Source organism: Pinus tabuliformis, chromosome Q, assembly GCF_031772625.1.
Source record: "Pinus tabuliformis cultivar Carrire ecotype Pingquan chromosome Q, CPIR1, whole genome shotgun sequence".
NCBI lineage: Eukaryota > Viridiplantae > Streptophyta > Pinopsida > Pinales > Pinaceae > Pinus > Pinus tabuliformis.
The window spans coordinates 1,303,353,330-1,303,379,310 of record NC_142296.1 but is presented as its reverse complement, the minus strand read 5'-3'; the positions used below and the strand labels follow the sequence as shown (position 1 = coordinate 1,303,379,310).

Sequence of the window (25,981 nt, the reverse complement as noted above, 5' to 3'; positions counted from 1 at the left end):
AGCCCATGGTTTATCGTGCCCCGAAGATATCTCAAAAGATTCTTGGCACCAACCCAGTGAAAATGATGAGGCTCAACCATCTGTTGACTCAAAGTATTCACTGCAAAACATATGTCCGGACGGGTGTTCACTAAGAACATCAAAGCTCCTATGAGTTGACGATACTCAGTAGGATTGGCCAAGATAGGCCCTGCAGCGCTGCCACTCAACTTCTTAAAGTTGAGTTCCATTGGTGTCGACACGGACTTACAGTCCACCATCCCAAATCTTTCCAGAAGCTTCACAATATACTTTCCTTGAGAAAGGAAAATCTCTCCAGGTCTCTGCCAGACCTCCAGGCCTAGGAAATAGTGCATCAGTCCTAGGTCTTTCATCTCGAACTCAGCAGCAAGTTCTCTCTTACATTGATGAATGAGAGGGTCATCACCTGTCAGGAAGAGGTCGTCCACATACAGCACTAGAATGAGAGGCTTTCCTTCCACAACCTTAAAGTAAAGGTTTGGATCAGCATTTCTTCGAGTGAAGCCCAGCTTCATCAAGTAACTATCCATCCTCTCATACCAAGCTCTGGGTGCTTGCTTTAACCCATAGAGGGCTTTCTTCAACCTGCAGACATAAGTGTCTCGATCTTGAACTTCAAATCCCAGAGGTTGTTCTACATACACCTCTTCCTTTATTGCACCATGCAGAAAAGCGGTCTTGACATCCATCTGATGAAGACTCCATCCTTGCGTAGCAGCAAGGGCTATGATGGATCGGATGGTGATATATCGAGCCACAGGTGCAAATATATTGTCATAGTCAATTCCTTCCTTTTGAGAGAAGCCACGGGCAACAAATCTTGCCTTAAACTTTTCAGCACTCCCATCAGGTCCATGTTTAATCTTGTAGAGCCATTTAGTGGTGACAACAGATTTGTCCTTCGGTCTCGGGACCACATCCCAGACATCATTCTTCATAATAGCCTCATATTCTTCATGCATAGCATCCTTCCAGACTTGATGCTTGATGGCTTCCTCAAAAGATCCAGGTTCAGATTGTATAATAGTACTCATGGCAGCTAGATACCCTTGGTATCTACACGGCTTCTTGCTTTCTCGGAATGTTCCCCTTGGGGCAGCATGACCCTCAGCATCTTCGAGGGTGTCCCTGAGCCATGATGGCCTCTTTCCTAGAGAAGGGGAAGGATCAATAGGGTCCATTGGCCCTTCAACATCAGGCATAGTCTCATCCTGGGGTTCTTCCAGATTTCCAGGTCTTTCTTCATGGTTTTCTTTAGATCTAGGAAGATCTACTGCTTTCTTCAGGGAAGCATCTTCGTCAAAAGTGACATCATGGCTTATCTCTACTTCCCTTTGACCAGGTACATAGACTCTATATGCCTTAGAAGTCTCACTGTAGCCCACAAACATTCCTTTCTTCCCAGTAGCATCCAACTTACTTCTCTTTTCTTTCGGCACATGAAAATAGACGGGACATCCAAAAATTCTAAAATGTGAGACATCAGGTTTCTTACCAGAGAAAACCTCTTCGGGAGTTTTGGAGTCCAAAGCGGAATGAGGGCATCGGTTTTGAATGTACACAGCAGTATTTGCAGCTTCTCCCCACAGAAACTTTGGAAGAAGCTGGTCACATAGCATGGCACGGGCAGCTTCCACAATAGTCCTATTCTTGCGTTCAGCAACACCATTCTGCTCAAGAGTATATGCAGTGGTAGTCTCCCTCTTAATGCCAGCTTCTCTGCAAAAGTCTTTGAACTCATTTGACTCATATTCAGTGCCATTGTCAGTCCTCAAAATCTTGATCTTCTTTCCGGTCATATTTTCCACCAAGGCTTTGAAGGTACGGAACCACATGAAAGCCTCATCCTTCTTCTTCAAGAAGTATATCCAGGTTTTGCGAGAGAAGTCATCAGTAAATGTCATATAGTAAGAACATCCCCCCAGGGATGATACAGGCAACATACCGGAAAGATCAGAATGGACCAGTTGCAATATCTCAGATGTCTTTGTGACACTTGAGGGGAAAGGTCCCCTTGTATGTTTTCCTTCAGCACAGCCCTTACATACACCTTTATGATTATTTCCAAAATCAGGCATCCCTGTCACCACCTTCCTTGCTTCGGGAAGAGCCTTGTAATGAAGGTGTCCAAATCTTCGGTGCCATAGTTTGGTTTGACGGATATAAACCGAAACAGCATCACAATATTCATATGATGGGAGGGCAGCTCCAAACCGAGCTCACCCAAAAATACTTTTATTAACCAAATAATATAATTTCCATAAGTGCGCCAACAGCACACGGCAACACTTATATTTTTGCAGAAGGCGTACACCTGTACACATGAATTCCTACTCAATTTCCGAACGCATCAGAACCGAAGTACGTCCTTCACTTCTGCGTCATTGCCTAAGTGCCCAGCACTTATACAACCTACGCATCGATTTATACCTCTGTCCACACGTTGTTCCAACAGACCTCTGCTGTTTTCTCCAACCACGCCGGCGCATATATATAAACCTGCATATATATTACGTCCACGCGACGTCTCCGCAGACCCGCGTCTTCCTTCACTGTCTACTCCAAACGCCCCGACGTACACATATAAACCGGCATACATATATTACAGTCCCCGCGTTGTCCCATCAACGAGTCTGCTGTTTACTGTCCACGCGTCCGTCTTTTAGCGAACCTATGGTCGTGGTAGATTCTTCTCCACGTGTCTATTCACCGATAGACCTGCAATGTCGTATAGACTGGCTCTCGAGATCAACCTCCGGTTTAATCGTCCAGCCGAAGCGTCAACCCGACAACCTACTGTACATGCAGACTTCCGCGCGGTATATTTCTGTCACGTGACAGTCCACCGAATATCTGCGTTTCTCTACAGATATCTGTCCACGTGACAGACCACCAACCATCCCACGCAAGCCACGCATTCAATCCCAGAATTCGTTAGTCTGCTGCAACCGTATAGTCCTCTGCGTGTTTTACCCGTGAACACCAGTGTTCATATAATCCACGCAACTACGCGTCCACAGCTACAGTCCAAATTCTATTGTTTAATAGAGACAACCCGTAAGATATTTCTTCTGCGCTGCCTTCCGAATGAACCCGAGCACTCTTCAGGTCTGCGCAACCACATAACCATCCGTGCCCTGTTCCACCGAATCTCAGGCGAGATCTCTATGCGACCACCGCACATTAGAACTGCGCCATTATTCTTATGAGACCCAAGACCGAATGATTGATACTTCTCAAATGACCGTGTTATTTATACACGTATTGCTATCTTTTCAAAGGACGCCTCCATCCATGGCCGACGTCTCCATCAGTAAATTCGCTGGTTCTGCATCAGAACAGCACTTTATAATCACTGGAATATCATCAAGAATCCTCGCTGCTTACTGTTCCCGGTCCACGTGTCTACCTGCCGGTAGACCTGCGTAACCCGCTCTGCCTTATAAACTTCTGTCTACGTGACAGACCTTCAGCCAATTGTCCGATACGTCGAACTATCGCCTGCTGCCCACGTATATTTCCTGCGCTTCTTCTGCGCAATAGATCTCTGACCATGCGTCGTTACCCGACTGCTCACTGCGTATACATTCAAACCGGTGTCTATCTTTGTCTGTCCACGCGTCAGATTATCGACCCCCTGACCAACAATCCCCGACTGCTCGCTGCGTATATAAACTTCAGAGTTGTTTCGTGGTTTTCCTGTCCACGTGACAACCACTATCAACAAACCCGCATATTACACACCCCCAGCCAATTTCCAGGAACCGTCGATCAATTATCTGTATAGTCTTCCGCGCTATAGGTTTCTATCCACGTGACAGTCTACCGAGTATCCACGCTCCTCTGTAGACTTCTGTGACAGACTACCAACAGACCCACGCAAGTCATGTATTCAACCCTTTGTCAGAATTCGGCAGCCCTCTGCGCGTCCACCTGTGAACATTATCCACGTGGTCCTGCGTTTATAACTGTAACCCGAATTTTATTGATCAATGGAGACAGCCTGTTGCGCTACCGTCCGAATGCATATAACCACTTGACTGATCTGCGCAACCATCGATTCATCTGCTCATCGTCCCACCAATCTCAAGCGGAAACTCTATGCGACCACCGCATAGATTAAGCGCATTAGAACTGCGCTCTTCCCCTTTTGAGATCGAAGACTGAATGATTGATTGCTATAGATAGAGTTTGTCTTCACCTCAGCTCTGATACCATGTAAAGTTTTGAAGATGTTCTATGCTAAGAGCAATTTCACTTTTCTCACAGCAATCATACAAGTAGATAAGCAAAATGCAGATAGAACATATAGGCAGATCTTACAGAAGACAAATCAGAAACAAGAAAAATGTATGTGTTCGTTTCGGCGGTCAACAGGATGCTTCAACCAGCAAAGTCTCCTTTGGTCAGCCAGCCCAGCATGTGTCACAACAATCCTCCAACCAGTAGATGAGTCAACCCAAGTCAGTTGTGTTGTTAAATTCTCTCCAACTTTTCCTGAATATATATACATCAATGAGGGTGTGTGACACATATGTTGGGCATGTGAGCCTACATTACAAAACTGGCTGACCTTGCACATATAATTTATTAAGAATAATAAATTCAAAATATAAGTTCTGCTCATCGGATTAAGACTATTTTTATATGGATTTTACACCTCTCAGAAAGAGGAATCCAACAAAAATATTAGCCTCTTAATCTGAGCATCAGAACATGGAGTTTGGACCTAGTTGTCCAAATTTAACAACTGCCGACACCGATAGGCGGTGTGGGGAAAACCACCCGCCCGTAAAACCGCCCATCCCCGGCCGTTAAATCCCTTGCACCTTCCGCTTGCGATCACCGTCGAATCTGCGCGGATCGCTATCCGCCAATTGACGATTGTCTTAGCCTTCCGCCTTCCAATAGCTCCTCTAATTAAATCTTCGCCGTTGATCTTTGGGATCCAATGGCTAATATTAACTCTGCTTGCTTCTTCCCGATTCCTCCTGCCAGCGATCTCCGTCGTTGATCTCTGCGGTCCAACGGCTGAGATTTATTTCCGGGCCTGCTCATTCTTCCGCCATGAAACTTTAACTCTGTTGATTGTCTTGAGCTCCCGAGGAGAAAGCAACGATCTGCTACCCTGTACCTGTATAATAATATCTCAGCGACTACATTTAAAGAGCAGCATGGCCGAAGGACAAACAGTACAGAGCTCGAGAAGATAACCTCATTAATCAGTCATGGAGCTTTGTACATATTACACTCAACTTGTTCAGGAAGGACTGCAGAGCACCAGAAAGATTATCATCCATTAAAGCAGTCAAACCGCAACAGAGACCCATATCTGAATGTAAATGTGGTTGGTGGTCCATTAAGACACCTCCACGCACAGCATAGCAGAGATATTTTGTAACCAACCTCAATATATACTGAGAAGACAGAACGTAATAGATTGATGAGTGTTATTTTGCTATAAGATTCAACTTCTGGAGATTGTAACCCCTGTGATACCTGCAGCGTCTGGTCTTCATTTTTAGCAAACGCAAGCTTCTTTTCTTGTTAATTTCTCACTGTCCACTTCTTCTTCTTGTTTCAGGCTATCCCTGTTTTGCAGTTATTCATGTGTTGTTAATGTTCAGCATTAGAGGGGCTGTCATCCCATCTCTGTGTTATGATTTAGCATGTATCATTGAAATTGTTTGCAGGTTTTTGTTGTTTTAATGCCAGAGAGCTGTCATCCTGTCTGTGTATTAGAAAACAAATTTACAGACCTAACTGGTTGCAGCCGGCCATCACAGGGTCTTGTGCATCTGCTGGTGTGGTTAGTCTTCTCCATCATCACATTTTCTTAAAAGTTGTGAGTGATTGGTAGTCTAAAGCCTTGTAGTCTGGGGGTGTTCACCCATGTCTGGGGTCAAGCACAGTAGAAGTGGTTATCTGGCTTGAATATGCAGCATTAGTTTCATTCACCCACCAATTTTATCCAGCTTTTTGTTGAGTTTGTAATGTTCCCGAGCATCTCTAAGATACAACCTAGGAGAGTTTCTTGGGGTGATAACAGGTACACCTTGGCATATACAAAGGGGGAGCTCATTCAGAGATTTCAACAGCTACTCAGGGGGAGTATGGACAGCGGAATGATTATCAAGGAAAAAGAATATCTTGGTCCGCCCTTTGCCCTTGATGTCAAAGGAGGAGAGTGATTTGGTGTTGTTGCCATCAAGTCCAAAGGGGGAGATTGTTGGCATTATGATACAAGTGTTGTCCTTGATGGCAACTCACACAGATGACAGATCATAGTGCAGCAGGTCAGTAGCAAAGAACTGATGATAAGACTACAAAGAATGAAGAAAGAAAAGTATATATGCAGGTTCACTATATACCAAGTCGTGTACACGCGCAGGTTCACTATATACCAAGTCGCGTATATACGCAGGTTCGCTATATACCAAGTAGTGTATACACGTAGGTTATACACGCAGGTTCACTATATACAAAGGCGCATATACACGCGGGATTGCTGATCAAAAGTCGCATATGCATATGCACGCACTTTCATGCACGGAAAAGCGCGTACATGTGGGAAAGCTTTTTTTTTGGGTCTGTGGTATTTAGACCTATGGTTTTGGACCTTGGTATTGCGTCCTAAGTGTTGAACCCAGGTATTGGGTCCCTAGTATTGGTTCTAAATGGTTTTGGACCATGGTATTGAGTAAGGCCTAAGACTAAAGAAGAAGAAGATCATTAGGCAAAGGCAATTCAGAAAATCTTGAATATCTGATGATGTATGAGATCCAGTATGCAGGTTATGGGTTCATGATACCTTGCTTGATCTAAGCTAAGGAGAAATCTCAGCGGTTGATGGAGAACAAGATCTAAGGATAGATCGGAACCTAATGGCTTGGAATGAATCATCTCTATACAGTTTGATCTTGTTAAGTCTAGATCTGTATACTGACGCATGTAATGTTCTGTAAATATTACGATTTGGGTATAACTCAAGTTTGGAATAGCTGCAAATCATGAATGAATATTTACAGATGTATACGTTGGTTGACTATGATAAAAGTGCGTACATACGCGGGTTAGATACATATAAGTAGTGTATACCATATGAGCTATGATGTTTGAAGTTACAGCTGGTTCTGGTTGTTGATGAGTTCTGATGACTGTTTACTGGTGACAGTATTCTGCATATTCAGTTTGGTTGATTGTGTTTAGCTTCAATGTTGATGGATGAGATCTATAATGGATCAGGATCATAATGACTTATCTTTATGTGATCTGATGGACTAGATCTGGTTGCTAACTTATGTATTATCCTTGTATATCTAATGATCTGGGAATGTCTGAAGTCAGGAAGTGCAGCGAAGTTATAAGTAAGTAATTGATGACATATACGCTGGTTCGCTTTGGTGAAGTTGCGTATACACATTGGTTTGGCTCTTCCAAGTAGCGTATGCACTCTGATGCATGATTTTTGATGATACAGTTAGATCTGAACGTCGTTGCAGAGTTCTGTGTTCTGCTCTGTGTTCTGGTGACTGCAGTTTGTTGACAGGGTTTCAGTGATTCAGTATTGGATGATTTAGAGATTGATGATGCTAGTGTTGATTAATTGTGTGCTTCAATGATATTGATGGGTCTAGTATGAAAATTGGATGAAACGTGGCCTTCAGATTATGTTGTTTTGCTTCAGGAGTATCCAGTCTGAAAAATTATGAAACGTGGTACCTGGAGGAAGAAAAGAGAAGGTTGTAGCCTTATGTAGGTTGGCACCTACGTACTAGTACATCAGCTAGTACAAGAGCTAAGGGGGTGGTAGCTCCCTTCCCGTAGCAGCTGGAAAACGAGTGAAGGTTGGAGCATTTAGTAGGCCGGCACCTACGTACTAGTAAAAGGATCAGCTAGTACAAGAGCTAAGGGGTTGCAACTCCCTTCCAAGAGAAGCTAGAGAACAAGAGAAGGTTGTAGCCTTCTGCAGGTAGAAGCCTGTGTACTGGTATAAGACTGCACCAGTACAGAAATATTGTAAAAAGAAGTTTCTTATTAAAAGAAGATAGAGACGACTTGCAGCAGGTGGTTTTCACCCACATTGGGTTTCCACCTTACATCATGGTGTTCATGTGTGCTTCTTGTGTGTGATGATCTATTATGTTTTATTGCACCTTTTTACTGTTCACATGGTTACTAAAAGCTCTGATGCACTAACTAATGATCAACATTTAATGGATTAATTGAATCATAAGTTTACTGGATATACGCTAGTTGCATTAGACACAGTTGCATGTACACACAGGTTCCCTTCACTAAAGTAGCGTATATGAATCTAAGTATGAAAATGAAAAAGTGTTTGATTTGATAACACTGATTCACCCCCCCTCTCAGTATTATTTCCAACATGTTTGCCTCAGTGGATGCTTTTTCTAATAGGCATCATGACAGGGATCCAATTGAATCAAAAAAGGTATGGTCCTAAAAAAAACAAAAGGCTTCCTTCCCAAGATAAAGAGGTGGTGAAGGAATTTGTGACTGCCAGGAACAAGAATTTTGGTTCAACAAAGGAAGCATCCATCATATGTATGTGGTTTACCTAATTTTCATGTGGATGAGGAATGTTTGCCTCAGTGGATGCTTCTTCTAATAGGTATCATGACAAGGATCCATTTCGTTGGTGGTGGCTTCATAGCACTGTTTTCAAAACCGGCCAGCTCGAAACCGACTCGGCCGAGTTGGTCTGAGCCAGGCCCAAAAATATTGACTCGGCCTTGGATTTGGTTCGGCCGGTCGGGTTAATACCGAGCCAGCCGAGTTTTTAACTCGGCCGAGCCAGGCCCAAAAATATTGACTCGACCTTGGATTCGGTTCGGCCGGTCGGGTTAATACTGAGCCGGCATTAACCCGGCCGAGCTAGAAAAAGAGACCCAGGCTACGGAATCCGAATGAATTTCCTGGAATAACTTAAGTATCATAGTTCTTGTCACCACACCTTCTACAATAGTTGTTTTGATCATGAAATATCATCAGAAATGCCTAAGTTTTATAGAATAATGTGGCATCCACTTCTTTGATGCATCATGCAATAGGAACAGTTTATGTCCCATGCACAGAAATGTTTGCCTCTATGCATGCTCCTTTTCCTCCAAAACATAATTCATGGATTAACCAGACATCCAAAATAGAACATGGAGATTAAGGGTAAGTTAATAAAGCCACTTGAAGTGGATGAATAGACTGACACTGCTTAATTAAAAAAAAAAAAGCAATTTCATCCTTACTGTACAAATTTTTGGATTGAATTTTATGTGTTCTAATAATCAGAATATCTTGCATCAATTGTTATCTGTTTTTGTTTTGATCTTGATTCTTTATATCATCATCATGTATGTATTGGACAGTGCACTGGGTGCCATTTTGATATAATGGATATATACATGAGCCTGCTTTGATCATATGTTGTCTTCTATCTATATTCTAATGCTGTGTGTTTGGAAACATGAATGAAAATCTTTAAAATTATGTTTTTTAATAATAAAAAAATAAATATTTAATGTATTTTTTACAACGACCGAGTCACTGAAATCGAGCCGGCCGAGTAGATACCGAGTCGGAGTCAGAGTCGGAGTCAACCCTCGACCGAGTCGGTGTCGGAGTTGGAGTTTTAAAACATTGCTTCATAGTGTGCACACTCTAGAGTTATAGATGTTCGTTATACTATTACTCTCACGAGTAGTCAATTCCCTACCTATTTATTTGAATAAGAGAAACCAATTAGGATCCAAGCAGGTAGAGAACCTATTTTGCATTAAATTTCATAGCACCCTTCCACTTCTTGCTCAGAAAGGCCCAAATGCAAGGAGGGTACTTCTAAGATATGGGACAAATACATAGATGATGTTATGTGTGTGCACTGTGGATGAGGAGATTGAACCATATGGCTTTATTGAGCTTCCTATACTGCATACTCAGCAGATGAGACGATGCTAGGGATCATGAAAGGAACCTAGAAGATGAGTCCATCATTAGGCTCTCTTATATGACCCAAGTTAAAGACACCATTGATGATTGGAGTAACAATTTGTGCTCCCATTCTAATACAGAATTTGAAAATCTAGAAACTAACATGAATATAAAAAACTGATAATTTTTTTTAACTTTTGAACAGCTTATAATTCAATCCAAAATCAGAATAAGGAGACTGATTTCACTTTATTCTGCAAAAGATGCGTCAATAAGACTTAGAATAATCAAACATTGCTCCATTTTAACATTTATGATTTCACAACAGTTCTGCTTAGTTCCTTCAAAGATCAAAAAGAAAATGCATTGTCACTGGGCAACAGCAAATGTATTCACACACAAAACATTCTGAGCTGAAAAAACTAAAAGGAAACACTTATTTTTCTAAACATATAGAGTTTCAACATTCAGATGTTTGTCATAAGATCATATGCTTGAAAACATGCTCACCATGTTGAAGTCTGCTTAAGTGATCTACCATTTGATGTGAAAGATATGTCGAAGGATGGTAAAGAGTGAAATCCTTCCACTGGAAAAAGGTATGGTACAAGAAAAACAAGAGGCTTCCTTGCCAAGATAGAGAGGTGGTGAAGGAATTCATGACTGCCAGGAACAAGACTTTTGGTTCAACAAAGGAAGAATCCATCATATGTATGTGGTTTACCTAATTTTCATGTGGACAAGGAATGATTGCCTCAGTGGATGCTTCTTATAATAGGCATCATGACAAGGATCTATTTGGTTGGTGGTGGCTTCTTGGTGTGCACACTCCAGAGTTCTAGATGTTTGTTATACTTTTACTCTCACGAGTAGTCAATTCCTTGCCTATTTATTTAAATAAGAGAAGCCAATTGGGGTCCAGGCAATTAGAGAACCTATTCTGCATTCAATTTCATAGCACCCTTCCACTTCTTGCTCAAAAAGACCCAAGTGCAAGGAGGGTCCTTCTAAGATATGGGACAAATACATAGATGATGTTATGTGTGTGGACGAGGAGATTGAACCATATGGATTTGTTGAGCTTCCTACACTTGCATACTCAGCAGATGAGACAACGCCTGGGATCATGGAAGGAACCTAGAAGATGCGTACATCATTAGGCTCTCTCTTATATGAACCAAGTTAAAGACACCATTGGAGTAACAATTTGTGCTCCCATTCTACAGAATTTGAATCTAGAAACTAACATGAATATAAAAAACTGATATATATATTTTTTTTATTTCACTCTTGAATTGCTTATAATTCAATCCAAAATCAGAATAAGGAGACTGCTTTTACTTTCTTCTTCGAAAGAAGTGCCAATAAGACTTAGAATAACAAAGCATTGCTCCATTTTAACATTTATGATTTCACAGCAGGTCTACTTAGTTCCTTCAAAGATCAAAAAGCAAATGTATCTTCACTGGGCAAAAGCAAATGTATTCACACACGGAAAACATTCTAAGCTGAAAAAATCAAAGGAAACATTTATTTTTCTAAACATACAGAGTTTCACCATTCAGATGTTTGTCATAAGATCAGATGTTTGTCATGAAAACATGCTCACCATGAGTGATTGAACTCTGCTCGAGTGATAAACCATTTGATGTGAAAGATATGTCAAAGGATGGTAAAGAGTGAAAAATTCTTCCACTGTCTCACTCATGCTCTGCTGATCAGACTTGGGTATGCCACGAACAAGAATAGTGAAGTGATTTGGTTGAGGGGGTGATGAGTTGAAATAAGAAAACCGTTTTTCTGCAATACCTTTATATTCCTGCAGAATATTTTCTGAATTAGAACCATATATCCAGTTTCAGTTCTGATCCCAAACTTCTATCTCACTTGCATGATCCTTTGTATTTTAAGTTTGACATCAACTTTATTGATCTGGATGCAAATTATAATCTGATATGTCACTATAAAGAACCTTCCTGGGACAAAAACTTGATTCACGTTCTGAACTTCTATCATATTGCACTAGTACCTTTATATTTTGAAATTTTTACTATAAGACTTTTGAGATAGCAGTCCCAAACCCGATATAGGTGTGAGACTTGGGAAGATAATTTCCCAAGCACAGAAACAAAATGAAATGCATAAATTAGCCAGCTGAATATTGATACTTTGGCTTGACATTTCAGGCCCAATTTGTCAAGATGGAATCAATCATATGAAAAACCTTTATCACACAAAGCTATGAAGTTGTACAAGAACAGATTAAACATTCAAATAGCAGATAACACTCAATGGAAGGCAGGGATTGTAAGAATCTGTAGATAGATGGGTCAAAAAATGCCAGCCTATCTAGAGGAGTAGACCTGGCCTTAGATGTGGGGCGTTGAGAACTTGAGATGAAGGGCTCTCAACAATAAATTAATAGTGCAATTGTTAAGCCCTATATAAGCCCCGTGTTAACCCTAAAACCCCTTATTAAGCCCTAGATATCTAGTGATTCCATTTCTATTGTTATATTGTTATGTAGGCTAGAACCTTTCATAGTCTCATTTTATTATAGTTTTACCCTTTATCTCTTATATATATATATAGACACACACACACAAAAGAGACCTAGTATTAGGATCAGAAAAATCTCATATTGTACACAATGTATTCATTTGTAAAAGGAGGTTTCCCCTCATAGAGGACTGTAATTATTGGTTTCTTATCATTTTTGAGGCAAAAGGTTCATAATATTTGGTATAGGAGCATATGATCCTAGAGTTTTGCTGCTCTACACGAGTCATGTTGGACAACACTTGTGGGAAGGGGTATGTTAAGCCCTATATAAGCCACATGTTAACCTAAAGATATCAAACCAAGTTATGCCCCAGATATTGAGTGATTACAATTCTATTGTTATATAGCTATGTAGGCTAGAACCTTTCATGGTCCCATTTTTACTATAGTTGTACCTTTTGTCTCCTATATATACAAAGGAGGCCTAGTCTTAGGATCAGAAAATCTTGTCTTGTACATTGTATTCATTGTAAAAGGGGGTTTCCCCCTCAAAGAGAACTGTAATTATTAGTTTCTTATCATTTTTAAGGGGCAAGGTTCATAACAGCAATCCAAACTTCGCTCTGCTGGTTTGAATGGGCTTACCCATTGCTTGCCACAAAATGAAGAGTGAAGCATTCTGGAGGGAATGCAAAATGGCCCATTCATTCTGGGACTGGGTTGCAGCAGAATTTTCAATGATATTTGTGCATCAGCTTCAGCTCAAGGGGTCAGTGTTAGGGGATAACTAGATGATTAGGTTAATGACAGGAATTTTGGAGCACCATCCCACTCACAGGCCTCTTTTTCGTGTGGAAAATGAGATGCAGGGATACATTTGATGAGGAATTGGTGAAGTATTGGCCTTTAGACGTTGATAACTCCTCAAATCCCAATTTGGCCAGATAGCTTTAGTAAATACATTGATTCTCTGGAGTTTAGGGGTAATCCTAACATGGCCTTTCTAGCCAATTTAAGTAGAGGAGACCATGCTCGAAGACCCCATTCTATGTACCATTAGAAGTATACCTTTTAACCAATATATGTAATATAAGACAAATTTTCTCAATAATAAATAAATAAATGTTTCAAGAGACCACATTGAATACATTTGAGCCCCTGGGTTGCAAGTCAGGTGCTGGTTAGCAGTAGCACACTGCATTTACAATGAGAAATTCAATAATAAGGATATCAAAAAAACTTACTAAATAGAGAAGACAACAAGCAGCTCCTGAAATAAGATAAACAGCACAAAAGTGCACCCACAGCCTGCACCAGAAAACCCACATATCAAACTAAAATGAAAAGGGCCCCACTACAATAATTATATTGCAAACAAAAAAAATTCTTAAATTGGTAATGTGTGCACAAGACTTATAGACTTCTTGATATGCCACTAACAACAAGGTAGCAATCAACCATCATGTGAGTGTGGATGAAATTATAGCCATTTTTCAGCCTAAACCAATCTGAAATATGATCATAGTGGTTGTTTTAACTTTTGAGGTTGTTTTAACTGTTGAAGAATGATGGGCAATTATGAATATTAGGATTCTTCTAGACTTGATAACAGCTTGTGAAGTACTTTTGCAATTTCCCTTTATTAGCTTGATTTTCTTCTTCTTATAATTAGTGTGTGTTTACTTCATCAAATTGCTATCAAAAACAAAGAACAAGAACACAAAACCTCTCTCACTTAGAGAGGAAAACCCTTGAATCTCTTCTTATAGATATTTAGATTTGAATATGAGGACCCTGAACAAAGTAGATTCAAAGTTACCTCCAAGATGTTTGTCACTATCTTCTGCACTTGTTAGATTCACTGTCTTGACATCACTGTTTTCCTTATGCCTTTCATTGTTCTGTCACTGACTTCGATACTTTCTCTTCTCAACTTGTCACAGTCTTTTTGATTCCTCGTTGATTGCACCTGAGATAAGATATGCCACCACTTGTTACTGTGTATACAAATGCACAGTCCTTTTATAAGTCATGTAGTGTATACATTACAGTGAGTTCCCTTTCAAAGGATGTCCCGAGAATACTCTTCTTGGCTTATGTATCTTCGTATGATTGAGATATTCTTACAGGCTTTCGGAAAGCCTTTCACATATAGTTGTACCGAGACCCTGAAATATATGTATCGAGACTCTTAAGAGAAGTGCTGAGACTTCTTCGATGCTCTGAGATAAATACTGAGGCTCTGAGATATACTTCGATGCTCACCGAGACTTTTGAGACATATGCCAAGACGAGACTTCTGAGATATGTATGCCGAGACTAGAAACACCGGGACTTCTGAGATATATATACCTAAGAAAATTATAGATCCGATAGGTCCGATAGACCAATTAAAAACTAAGAAAATTATAGGTCCAATAGACCAATTTGGTCTCAATGGACGTTAACCACTATCATCATCATCATCATCACCAAGACTAGATACACTGAGATTCATGAGATATAAATGCCGAGACTGTCCTTCGAGATATGAGCTTCTGAGATAAACGTCAAATCTCTAACCTTCACTGTGTATTGAGATATATGTCGAGACCCTTCCTTGTATACTTGATGACTGAGATATATCTCAAGACCCTTCCTTGTATATTAGATGACTCTGATATATATCGAGACCCACCCTTGTATATTCGATGTCAGCAATCCGAAGACTTGTGTTTCTTGATTCTTCGTTACCCATGTATATATATAGGTCAACAATAATGCCTCAAGCCGACAAGAGAGTTTTCAAATCGGAGCCGACATTCCAAGGAGATATACTGCAGTTTGTAGAGTGAGTTTTTGCACGAAGATAGTGACACTTATCTTGGAGCGTTCTCTTTGATCTTTGACCTTATGACTCTTATAATATTTATGATGAAATATAAGAACCCTAAAGACATCAAGACGAAGTCTTTTATCTATGGTAAACACATCTTGCTCATGAAACCCATGATGCAAGGAATAACAATTTTCTTCATAAAATTATCGTTCAACGTCGTAATGAAAACCGAACCTAGTTACCTTTCCTTCAACAGGTTGCAAGGTAAGCAAGTGTAGGTTGAGGGGCAGTCAACAGATGGTAGTGTGCATGAAGAGCACAGAGAGGATGAGGCTGGAAATGCTCCAAGGAAGACTAGTCTCAGTTCTGATTTTGAAAACAGCACAAAGAAAATGACACCTAAGTGGTACTATAGCACCCTGATGTGAGGTTACAGGAATTTCCACAACCAAGAGAAGAATGATCAAGGGCAGGACCTATGCAGAAAGGTAAGCAACAACAGTAAGTATGTTTTTGTTCATTTGCTATTGTAGTGAAGTCATCAGAATATTGTGTTGAGATTTGTGGCTTGAAAGGTGATACTGCATGGATCAGGTTCCATAACAAGCAGCGAGTCACCTTCGTTATTTCCTATAGCAGTTAATTAATGAATTTCCTATGCCAGGACTTTAGACGGCAATTTAATTTAATTGTTGGGTACCTTTCTGTAAAAGGGAAAATAAGTCAACGACAAATTAAGTCGTGATCATTGATCTCAGTTTAGTGAGATCTAATCTCAACCATTGAGATTAGGGTTTGATATTTTTAATAGGGGGTTCAAGCCAAAGGAGATACAATTGATTTGGCATGAGTTGGGATTCAGTGGAGCGCAGTATTTGGCAGTGAGAGCAAGAAGAGGCTAGATTGAGCCAGCTAGAGAAAATTAGTGCAAGCGATACCAACAGAGAGGCCAAGTTACCTCAGCACATGTGGGCCAAAATATCCTAAGTGAGTAGGCCGAAATTTCGTTTGGGCCGTGAGGCCGAGCTTTCCTTGTGCACAGACATTCTTTTGTTGGACCGTATGTGTGGGTCGTACAATGGTCGAGTGAGAGAGAGGGCCAAGATCTTTTGTTCTGTATGTGCCGCAGCAAATTCTTGTAAGACTATTGTAAAAAAATATTTCCCCTAAAGTTGAATAACAAGCCCAAATTATCAAATTTTTTAGGAAATTAGCTCAAGATAATTAATTTTGAGCTAGTTAAAATGGAATTAAATGATAAATTCGAAAATTCCTCAAAAATAAAATTTCAACAGCTAAGATTAAAGATGATCGAGTATTTTTCAACAGCCAAGATTATTTGACAAAGATCAAGGAAACTAGTCGTTCTTTCACTTGGAGTATTTATAAATTAGAGTGTCATTTGAGTATCTAGTCATCTGATTTTTGACTAAGAAATTGTTGCTAAAGCATTTGTGTAAATTGTTGTTACGCAGGGAACTATACTCTCTATCATAATAAAGACTTTGGGGTCCAACTCGAGGTGTCCATGTTCAATGATTTGTGGTATATACTAACTACGGGCTTTTTTATGTTGTGCTGATAAATGGTAAGCTCTGTTTTTCATTAGATGGAGATAAAATCATTCTATCGATAGTTTTTAGTTAATCTTAGGCGATATGATTCGCCATATGATTAACAGATTGTCCTGAGATAAATACATAGTGTTTACAAGTACTTCAATCCTTGGTATCCAAGTTCACAAACTGTGGGCAGGGATCAACTTTGCTTGGATCTTGAATATTTATGTGATGGATTAAATCTTCGCTAAGGCTATAGTGTGCATGGGGTTTCTAAAGTGTTTTTAGTCATTTATCAAAGAAAATAACCATAAAATTTATTTCTCAAAAAATTGAATTTTTAAAACCCTTGTATGTTTGTATATTTGTAAAATTATTTTGTAAATTATTTTTGCTAATTAGGGTTTTGGGGTTTTAAGATTTTTGTATATATTTGAGGTTTTGGGTGTTTTATTTTCATTTTTGCAGGTGAAATCAAGGAAGGAGGTTGAAGCAGAGATAGATCTATGCCCTTCCGGGTAAGATCTAGTCTCTAAATATTTTTTGCGAGGCCAACCATTGAGAAATGTGCAACAAAATTCAAATTTGAAAAGGAAAAATTTTTCTGAGACAAGGGTTTTAGTTTTAAGCCTTCCCGGGCTCGGATCCAGCCTCCTCTAGTCCAGCATCAGCCTCTAAGGCCCCTGCGTCAGCCTTTTTTGCCTTTGTGTCAACTTTTTCGGCCTCTTAGAGGCAGGTCGTAGTCTCTAAGGGGCTCAACCTTCCCTCCTAGCCCCTGTGTTAGGGTTTCTAGGCCATTTTTGACCTAGTCATGGCCTCAAGAAGCCTCAGCCTCCTTCCTCCACCCTAGATAGGTAAGTTCCTCAGATAGAACACTAAAGGACACCGCTCACAAGTAAATCACAAATCAATACACCAGTATTCTTGACGTGGTTAAAACCCTCAAAGAGGGAAACAGTCCATGGCCTGAGCCAATGCGACCACTTTAGGCAATTTATTAATAAAAGAAAGAAAATTTACATAAGTTTCTCTCATGAACGGTCACCCTACAAATGACCTTCCATGCTCTTTAAATAGAGATCATGGATCAATCGGGTGTTAAGCCACGGATCAAGTGTCAGTAATACCGAGGAGAGAATGAACCATCGGATCACTTCATGTCTAGAACATATCATGACCATTGGATTGTAAGTTACAAATGTACATAGTAAAGAAACACACTTTACCTAACTCTACACTAGACCAAGTTATACTTAACTATTTCCTATGTGTCGGAATATCCTAACATCCCCCCTTAAGAACAACTTGAGATAGGATTGAAGGATGTACAAACATGACACAATAGGAGAAGGAAGGAGGCATTAGAGCCTAACCCCCCTTAGTGACAACTTCCTGAACTCCAACCATAAATCGAAGTTTAGTAAACTTCGCCTTTGTGAGAGCCTTTGTAAAGATGTCTGCAACTTGATCATTGGTTGAACAATATTGCACTTCAAGAACATGGTCATGAATGAGCTTTCCGATGAAGTGCATGTGTAGTTCAATGGGTTTTTTGCGCTGATGTTGGACTAGATCTTTGCATAGTTGAATGGCACTTTGATTATCACACCAAAGTGTAGTCAGATGCTGCTGCTGAAAACCAAACTCTAACAGGATCTGACGAAAGCCACAGGGCTTCCTTACTAACTTCTACAGCGCCACGATACTCTGCTTCTGCTGAAGAAAGAGAAATGGCAGTTTGGTTCTTGCAATCCCATGTAATAGGTCCAGAACCAAGAGTGAAGACATAACCTGCAGTAGACTTCCGATCATCAGGGTCACCAGCCCAATCGGAATCAGTGAAACCAACCAATAGAGGAGATACTTCTGCACTGTAATGAATCCCAAACTAAACTGTACCTCGAACATAACGAAGTATTCTTTTAGCTGCTTTCCAATGAGTTTCATGTGGGTTTTGCATAAATCGAGCAATAAGGCCAACAACAAAGGAAAGGTCAAGACGGGTATGGGTCAACTACAAAAGTTTTCCTACAAGTTGACGATATAAGGTAGCATCAACTTCAGGGGAAGTACAAGTGACTGAAAGTTTGGCTCCAGACTAAAAGGAAGAAGGGGCTGGCTTACAATCCCATGTGAAAATGACGTAGAATATCACAGGCATACTTGGACTGGGAAAGGGAAATACCTTCCTTGGATTGCAAGACTTGAAGACCAAGAAAATAATGCAAGTGTCCTAAGTCTGTCATTTCAAACTTCTTTTTAAGGTTGGACTTCACATGGTTTATAAGGTTGGGATCACTACCAGTAAGAATAAGATCATCAACATAAAGAACAAGAATGATAAGAGACTTACCCACTTTCTTGGTGTAGATAGTATTATCAGAATGACACCTAGAAAAGCCAGCATCTAAAAGAAAGCTATCCATTTTGGCATACCAAGCTCGAGGGGCTTGCTTGAGACCATAAAGGGATTTCTTAAGCCGACATACAAGGCTGGAGTCCGTTTGTATAAAGCCAGTAGGTTGTTCCATATAGATTTCTACATGCAAGTCCCCATGCAAGAAGGCAAATTTAACATCCATCTGATGGACTTCCCATTTGAAAGAGGCAGTAAGGGAAAGAACAACGCCAATAAAGTTCATTTTGCCAACAGGGGAGAAGGTTACAGTATAGTCAATGCCTTCAACTTGTGAAAAACTCTTAGCAACAAGACGAACTTTATGATTATCAACTTTTCCATCTGGTCCATACTTGGTTTTGTAAACCCATTTGGATCTAACAAGTTTTCATCCCTTTGGAAGAGGAACAAGATCCCATGTATCATTTTCCAATAATGAACGATATTCTTCATTCATAGTTGTGTCCCAATCTGGATCGCCTGAAGCTTTTGCAAAGCTGTCAGGATCATAATTTGTTGAAGCTTGAACCAGTAAAGAAGAGGCTCTATCAAACTGAGAACATGTACGTCGTTGATCTATAGGATCACCTGGAAGAGAACCCGTTGCATCCTGAGCAGCACGGACCCATTTTGGAAGTTGAGGAGCTGAAGGAGGATCCTGAGTAGGTGGGGGAGGATTGTCATCCTCGTTGTCGTCATCTGAAGAAGAAATATTTTCAGAAGTAGAAGGGATAGAGAGAGGTGGCACATCCACCGAACTAGGCTCGTAGGTCGATATATTTTAAGCAAACTTTACATCTCTTCTAATGATAACATTTTTGGACTTAAGTGGAATAAGTCTTATATCCTTTAACATCTTCAGATATCCAACAAAAATACATTTTTCACTCTTAGGTTCTAAAGCTTTATGTTTCTCATCTGGAATATGGACCCATGCTTCACTTCCAAAAACACGAAAGTGACTTACATCTGGTTTAATTGAGCTCCATGCTTCTTCTGGAGTGATACTCTTTAAAACCTTAGTAGGAGTGCGATTTACAATGTAATTTGCATAGTTAATTGCTTCTGCCCAAAAATTAAGACTAAGTCCTTTAGATTGAAGCATACAATTAGCCATTTCCTTTAAGGCGTGATTCTTCCTTTCAGCTACACCATTTTGTTGTGGAGTATATGGAACAGTATGTTGCATTTGAATTCCATTCTCAGTGCAAAAGTTGATGAATTTGTTGTTAACATATTCTCCGCCATTATCAAATCTTAGCTTAAGAATTTGATGTCCATATTGTTTTTCAACAAAAGCCTTAAAGGCCAAGAACATGTTAAATACTTCACTCTTGAGTTTTCAGAAGTATACCGAAGTGCGTCTGGAGAAATCATCAATGAAAGTTAAGAAATACTTGTAGCCAGAGAATGAAACAACTGGAAGTGGAACACATAAATCACTATGCACAAGCTGTAAAGGGGCTGAGGCGTGCCAAGAGGCACATTTTCAAAACTATCTCGATGATGCTTTTTGAGTACACACCCAGAACCAGTGTTGAAAATATCGGCGAGGGTCCAGAAAATATCTTATCGGCGAAAATATCGGCAAAATATCGGCAAATATCGGCAAGCATAAAAAATGCATAATATATTCATTTTTTCAGATTTTTAAACATATAAAGCAATAACAACATGAAATAAACACATTGGCACATAAATATGAAGAAAGCACTGATATATATAATGTCAAATAGAAAAGATATATCAAAGGCGATACCAAATCCTGCTGATCCCTAGTAATTGTCCATTCAAGGACTCAAATGTGGAGAACCAATACAAAATAACATCACATATATAAAAGTATCTCGTCATCATGAGTTACATGTAGCATAACAAATAAAACTAGCAGCTATCTATCTGAAATCACTGCCCTCTCCCCCTTTACGGGAAAACAAGATGGGTTGTTTGCCAGGCCTACCCCTAGTAGTAGAAGGCCCTAACCCTGCCTCTGCACCTAATGTCAAATATGAGTGCTAGGTATGGAGTTGTGCTCTCCTATATCTATAGCCAATGGTGTTGATGTTGATGCTCCCACAGTGTCCTCCTCCTCCTCCTCCTGCTCCTCCTCCGAGTCCTCCTCCTCTTGCTGCCCCTGTTCTAATGGATCATCTGGCTCTAACCATGAAGGTGATTCCTCCAAGATGGGCTCGTCAAACTCCACCCTCCACTAAAACAATACATCAATATTGTCTAAGGAGATGGCATCTGGATCCATTGGTGCTTCTATTTGCCTCACTCGAAGTCGGATGTTGTAATGCACATACACTAAATCATTGAGGCGTGCGAACTCCAACTTGTAAGAGTGTCAACAAAATTAATGAGTCTTGACACTTGAAGGTCATAAATTAAAAATTAAAAATTACAAAAAGTGTAATTGCTCAACTGAACGTTGAAGCTCAAAGTTATACCTGTTGCGCTTTTCTGCGTGTATTTTCTTAAATACACTCCAATTGCGCTCACACCCTGAAGAGCTATATGTTTGACTCAATATTCTTATGGCCAAGTTCTGCAAATTTGGTGCCCTTGCACCATAGCTTCGCCACCAAATATCTACAACAAAATAAAGAAATAAAAATTTCAAAAACTTAAAACATAATTAAACTTTCAAATAAAAGTTACATAATTGAATTTAAAAAATAGAATTATAAGTAAGGAAATTCTAAATTGAAAATTCTAATTTCTAATGAGTGATGACTTGTCACTTACATGGTATGAAGAGGGTCCTTTCCCTAATAGCATCATCAAAGCCAAATAGGCCAATACAATCCCGATAATACTGTATCTCGCGATTGATTTTGCTACGAAGCTCAGGATTAGGTATCATCCTATGAATACAGGAATTGAGCCCTTCCATCACCTCGCCATCAAAATCAAAGCCGCATTTGTATGAAAAAACGGGGTTGAGGAAGACTGTTGCTGCATGAATGGATCGATGAAGCATCCCTGTCCACCGACTATCAATCACATCCCATAACATCATATGCCTATCAAGGCCAACAGAACCCTTGTCTGCATAATAAGAACAAATGGCCTCCTTGGCCCTATCCATGGCCTCATACAAATAAGCCATTGCAGGCTTCTCCCCATCTACCAATCTGAGAACCTTTACTATAGGTTCACTAACTGAGCATGCTTCTTCTACTCCACGCCAAAACGTCTTAGAGTACACCACTTTTGCAATGGCTTTCCGATCCTGTCTCCTGTTGTATCTACAATTACGCCAGTCATCAGACACAAACATTTGCTTCAACTCGAACTAACATCGAAGCAAAGACTGAAGAGTAATAAAGTTTGTGGCAAAACGTGTGATCGCAGGACGCCGTAACTCCTTGTTTCTAGTGAACTTCCTCATGAGGCTAAGAACAAAATCATGGTTATAAATAAACTTGGGTACGCTCCTAGCCATATCAACCGCCTCCTTGATGAAGGAGAGTTTCCCCATATCCTCAAGCAACAAATCTAGACAATGTGCTGCACACGGAGTCCAGAACAATGTGTGATGCCTCTCCATAAGCATCTTGTTGGCTGACACATAATTAGCTCCATTGTCTATGACTTGCACCACATTTTGCACACCAATCTCCCGAATGAACCCATCTAACAACTCACATATCATTGCTGCATCTTTGATATGTTCTGATGCATCCACGATTTAATAAACATGATACCTTTAGGACAATGTACCAAGAAATTTAAGAGGGTCCTACCCTTCCTATCTATCCAACCATCAGACATCACTGTGCATCCAGTAACTTCCCATGTTTTTTTCAACTCCGCCAATTTAGAGTTGATGTCTTGCTTCTTGCTTAAAGAATTGGCCCCCGCAACTCCTCATATGTAGCACTTTTGTACCCTAGGCCCACAACAGCAATAGCATCACACATTGGCTACCAAAATGGATTGGTTTTGGTGATGCTGAGAGGTAAGTCGCTCCAGAAAAGACACCTCCCCATGACTCATCTGCTTCTTGCTTCTCCTTTTTTTAACAAGTGATTTTATGCCAGGTTGTGATCAATGTCCTATTCGTGGAACAAAAAATGATGCCCTCGCACTAGCAGTAGCAGGTGATGTTGTGCCAGCTGTGGAGACCCTCCCACTACCCTCAACATCAAAATCAGGAGAAGATATCCCGAAAGATCTACCTGCACGTTCAGCCTTGTTTCTTTTTGTCTCTTCCTTCTTTCTGTCTTTTTCATCAATTGCCTCAAGAGCTTTTTGTATAAGATCCGAACTAAAAACTGTACAAATCCCAACATCATGTCCAGTGAGTCTAACCAGATGGTATTCAGTCGTGTAACCCCTCCTGTCATCCTGGTCCCACACAATTTGCATGTAAGATATGCCCGATTTGTCCCACCATCAAGGTCCCCATACTCCCAAAATGGGTCCGAGGCTTTTGGCATATTTGAATTTTGTAGTGAGCTAACTCAAACCTAGGGCACCAAAAAAAAAAATGGAATTAATAAGTAATAACCACATCATTGTTTTTGGTCGACTTGAGTTGGAATTAGATCCGTTTCCCAACAATCACTTCAAATATGGGTTTCTGCAATCCAAAGCCATGACGGATTCGGGAGGAGAGCAACAACAGAGAGGTAACGGGGTCGAAGCCTGCAAATCAGAAATCAGCTACCTGGACGACGATGAAAGCTACCCCGAAACCAAGCGCATAACGGCGCGATCCTCCATGATTGATTCTTTCAAGACCTGTGGATTGGTCGGCCTCAGGATCGACCAGGAAGACTTGAGGAAAAGATTAATCATCCCAGAATATCTGAGAACTGCCATGGTAGAAGCTGGGAGGAACAAATAATTTGTTTACAATGAAGATCGACATCGCTGGGACAGCACCAGCACTGCGCCGGAAGCTGCCGTTATTGTATTTGTCAATTCCAAGAGCGGAGGACGTCGAGGCCCTACGTTGAAGGCTCGGCTTCAGGAACTTATCAGCAAAGAGCAGGCTCCCAGACGCTCGCAATCAGAGAATCGGGGTTTGCATCGCCGTCAGCGAAGGACTCGCAACCCACTTCAGGGATCTGCTACCTCCGCCCCTGGGAGAACGATGCAAGGAGCCGGGATGTTCACTTCAAGCATAAGAAGGTATAAAATCCCCAGATCCGCCGCTGATCAATCAGATCGGGCTCTCAACAAACAGATCGGCCAAGAACTTGCAGGTCCGATCCCCCGGATGGGAAATAGCCACGGCAGATCTGCTCTAGGAAGCACAAGAAGCCCTGGCATGGGGTCAAGGCCCTTCTCTGACTCCTTTCAGATCCAAATTTCTCAGCCTACAGGCAGAACCATCATGCAATGGGTCAGTCCTTCAGATCTGGTGCAGGAACTCAAACTGAATCTAGAACGCAGGATGGGGATCCCATCAAGCCTTCAGCGACTTCTCTTTCAAGGTAAACAACTTGAAGACCCTCTTCCCCTCTCTTCTTACAGCATTTCCAGGAACAGCTCTGTGGTGGTAACCCTTCGTTTGAGAGGAGGTGCTGCGGGACAGTCATCCTCTACTCGGCCCTTCTCATACAAAGACGCAGTTCACTCTGAGAACCCCAAACCCCCGGAAGCCCTTAAATCTAAGGCCTTCTTGGTTGACAAGATTGAAGAAGTTCCCTCTGCTGAACTCACCCATGAAGATCTGGCAACCCAACTTCAAGAATTTGCAGAAAGAGCCATCATTTGCAGATTTAATGGACTGTGCCGCAATCTCAGGATCTATATGCATGGATCCATGCAAACTGGACACATCATTGTAAGATCTTTTTTTGTTCAAAAGGTTACTTCATTGTTCTATTTGATAACAGTAAGCATTATGAAAAGGCCTTAACAGAGGGCCCTTGGTTCATGGGAACTGCAGGGCTCTTCTTTACTCCTTGGTTCCCAGATTTTGATCCGACTACTGCAGTCATTACCAAGACACCTGTATGGATCAGGCTTCCAAACTTACCTGCCCACCTATGTAATACTCGTGTCTTTAGAGCTATAGGCGACACCTTGGGTAGCTTCATTAGGGGAGATTTATGGCGGGAATCCAAAGGTCTCTACTCATATGCAAGAGTATGTGTGGAGTTAGACTTGAGCAAAGGACTTCCAGAACAAATCAATCTCAAGATAAACGACTTTGTCTTGACCCAGACACTGGATTACGAGAATACTGCTTTTCGGTGCCGCCATTGCCACCAATCTGGGCATTTGCAGAATACATGCCCATCTCGCCCGGCAAAAAAGAATAAGGCCAACGTCTCCAAGCCCAAGTCCAAACGATGGGCTCCTTGCTCTCCTCCTCCAATCGTGGATTCTGATTCCTCCAGCTCTGAAGATGAAGATAGCGATGAAGAATTGAATCAGGCCCCTCATTTCGTGGTCACTTCCACCGATGGTCTGGCGCCTTCCTCTGACTCAGCCACTGCTTAGAAACGCGTCCATTTGTCCTCCTCCTCTGATTCAGAAAAGGAGGGCTCCCCTGTGGAGGACCCCAATCTTCAAGTTGTTATCGCTCATCCACCCCAAAATGGTTGGGTCGAAGTTAAAAAAAGGAAAGGGAAAAAGCTTCGTGTTGAGGCCTCTACCCTTTCAGGGTAGGAATCAATGCTTCTTTAGGCTCCCAGCGACTTGTTGTAGCTCCTTGTTTGTTTAACTCCTTCTCCGGCCGAGGTTGATAGTCCTATCATTTCCGATTGCCGGTTT

At 40.9% G+C, this 25,981-nt stretch overlaps 1 protein-coding gene across 3 annotated transcripts in view; it reads right to left on the bottom strand.

The window, feature by feature from the left end:
• Positions 1-25,981, bottom strand: part of LOC149224614 (hyperosmolality-gated Ca2+ permeable channel 2.3-like) — a 373,352-nt gene that overhangs the window by 254,138 nt on the left and 93,233 nt on the right. For 2 of the 3 annotated variants that reach the window (XM_089386185.1, XM_089386186.1), the window contains exons 3-4: positions 13,716-13,779; positions 11,579-11,788 (exon numbers count right to left, since the gene is read on the bottom strand). In XM_089386185.1, coding sequence (XP_089242311.1) covers positions 11,579-11,788; positions 13,716-13,779 — 274 coding nt within the window. The remainder of the gene's footprint in view (positions 1-11,578; positions 11,789-13,715; positions 13,780-25,981) is intronic. The other variant, XM_089386187.1, reaches the window with a different exon arrangement.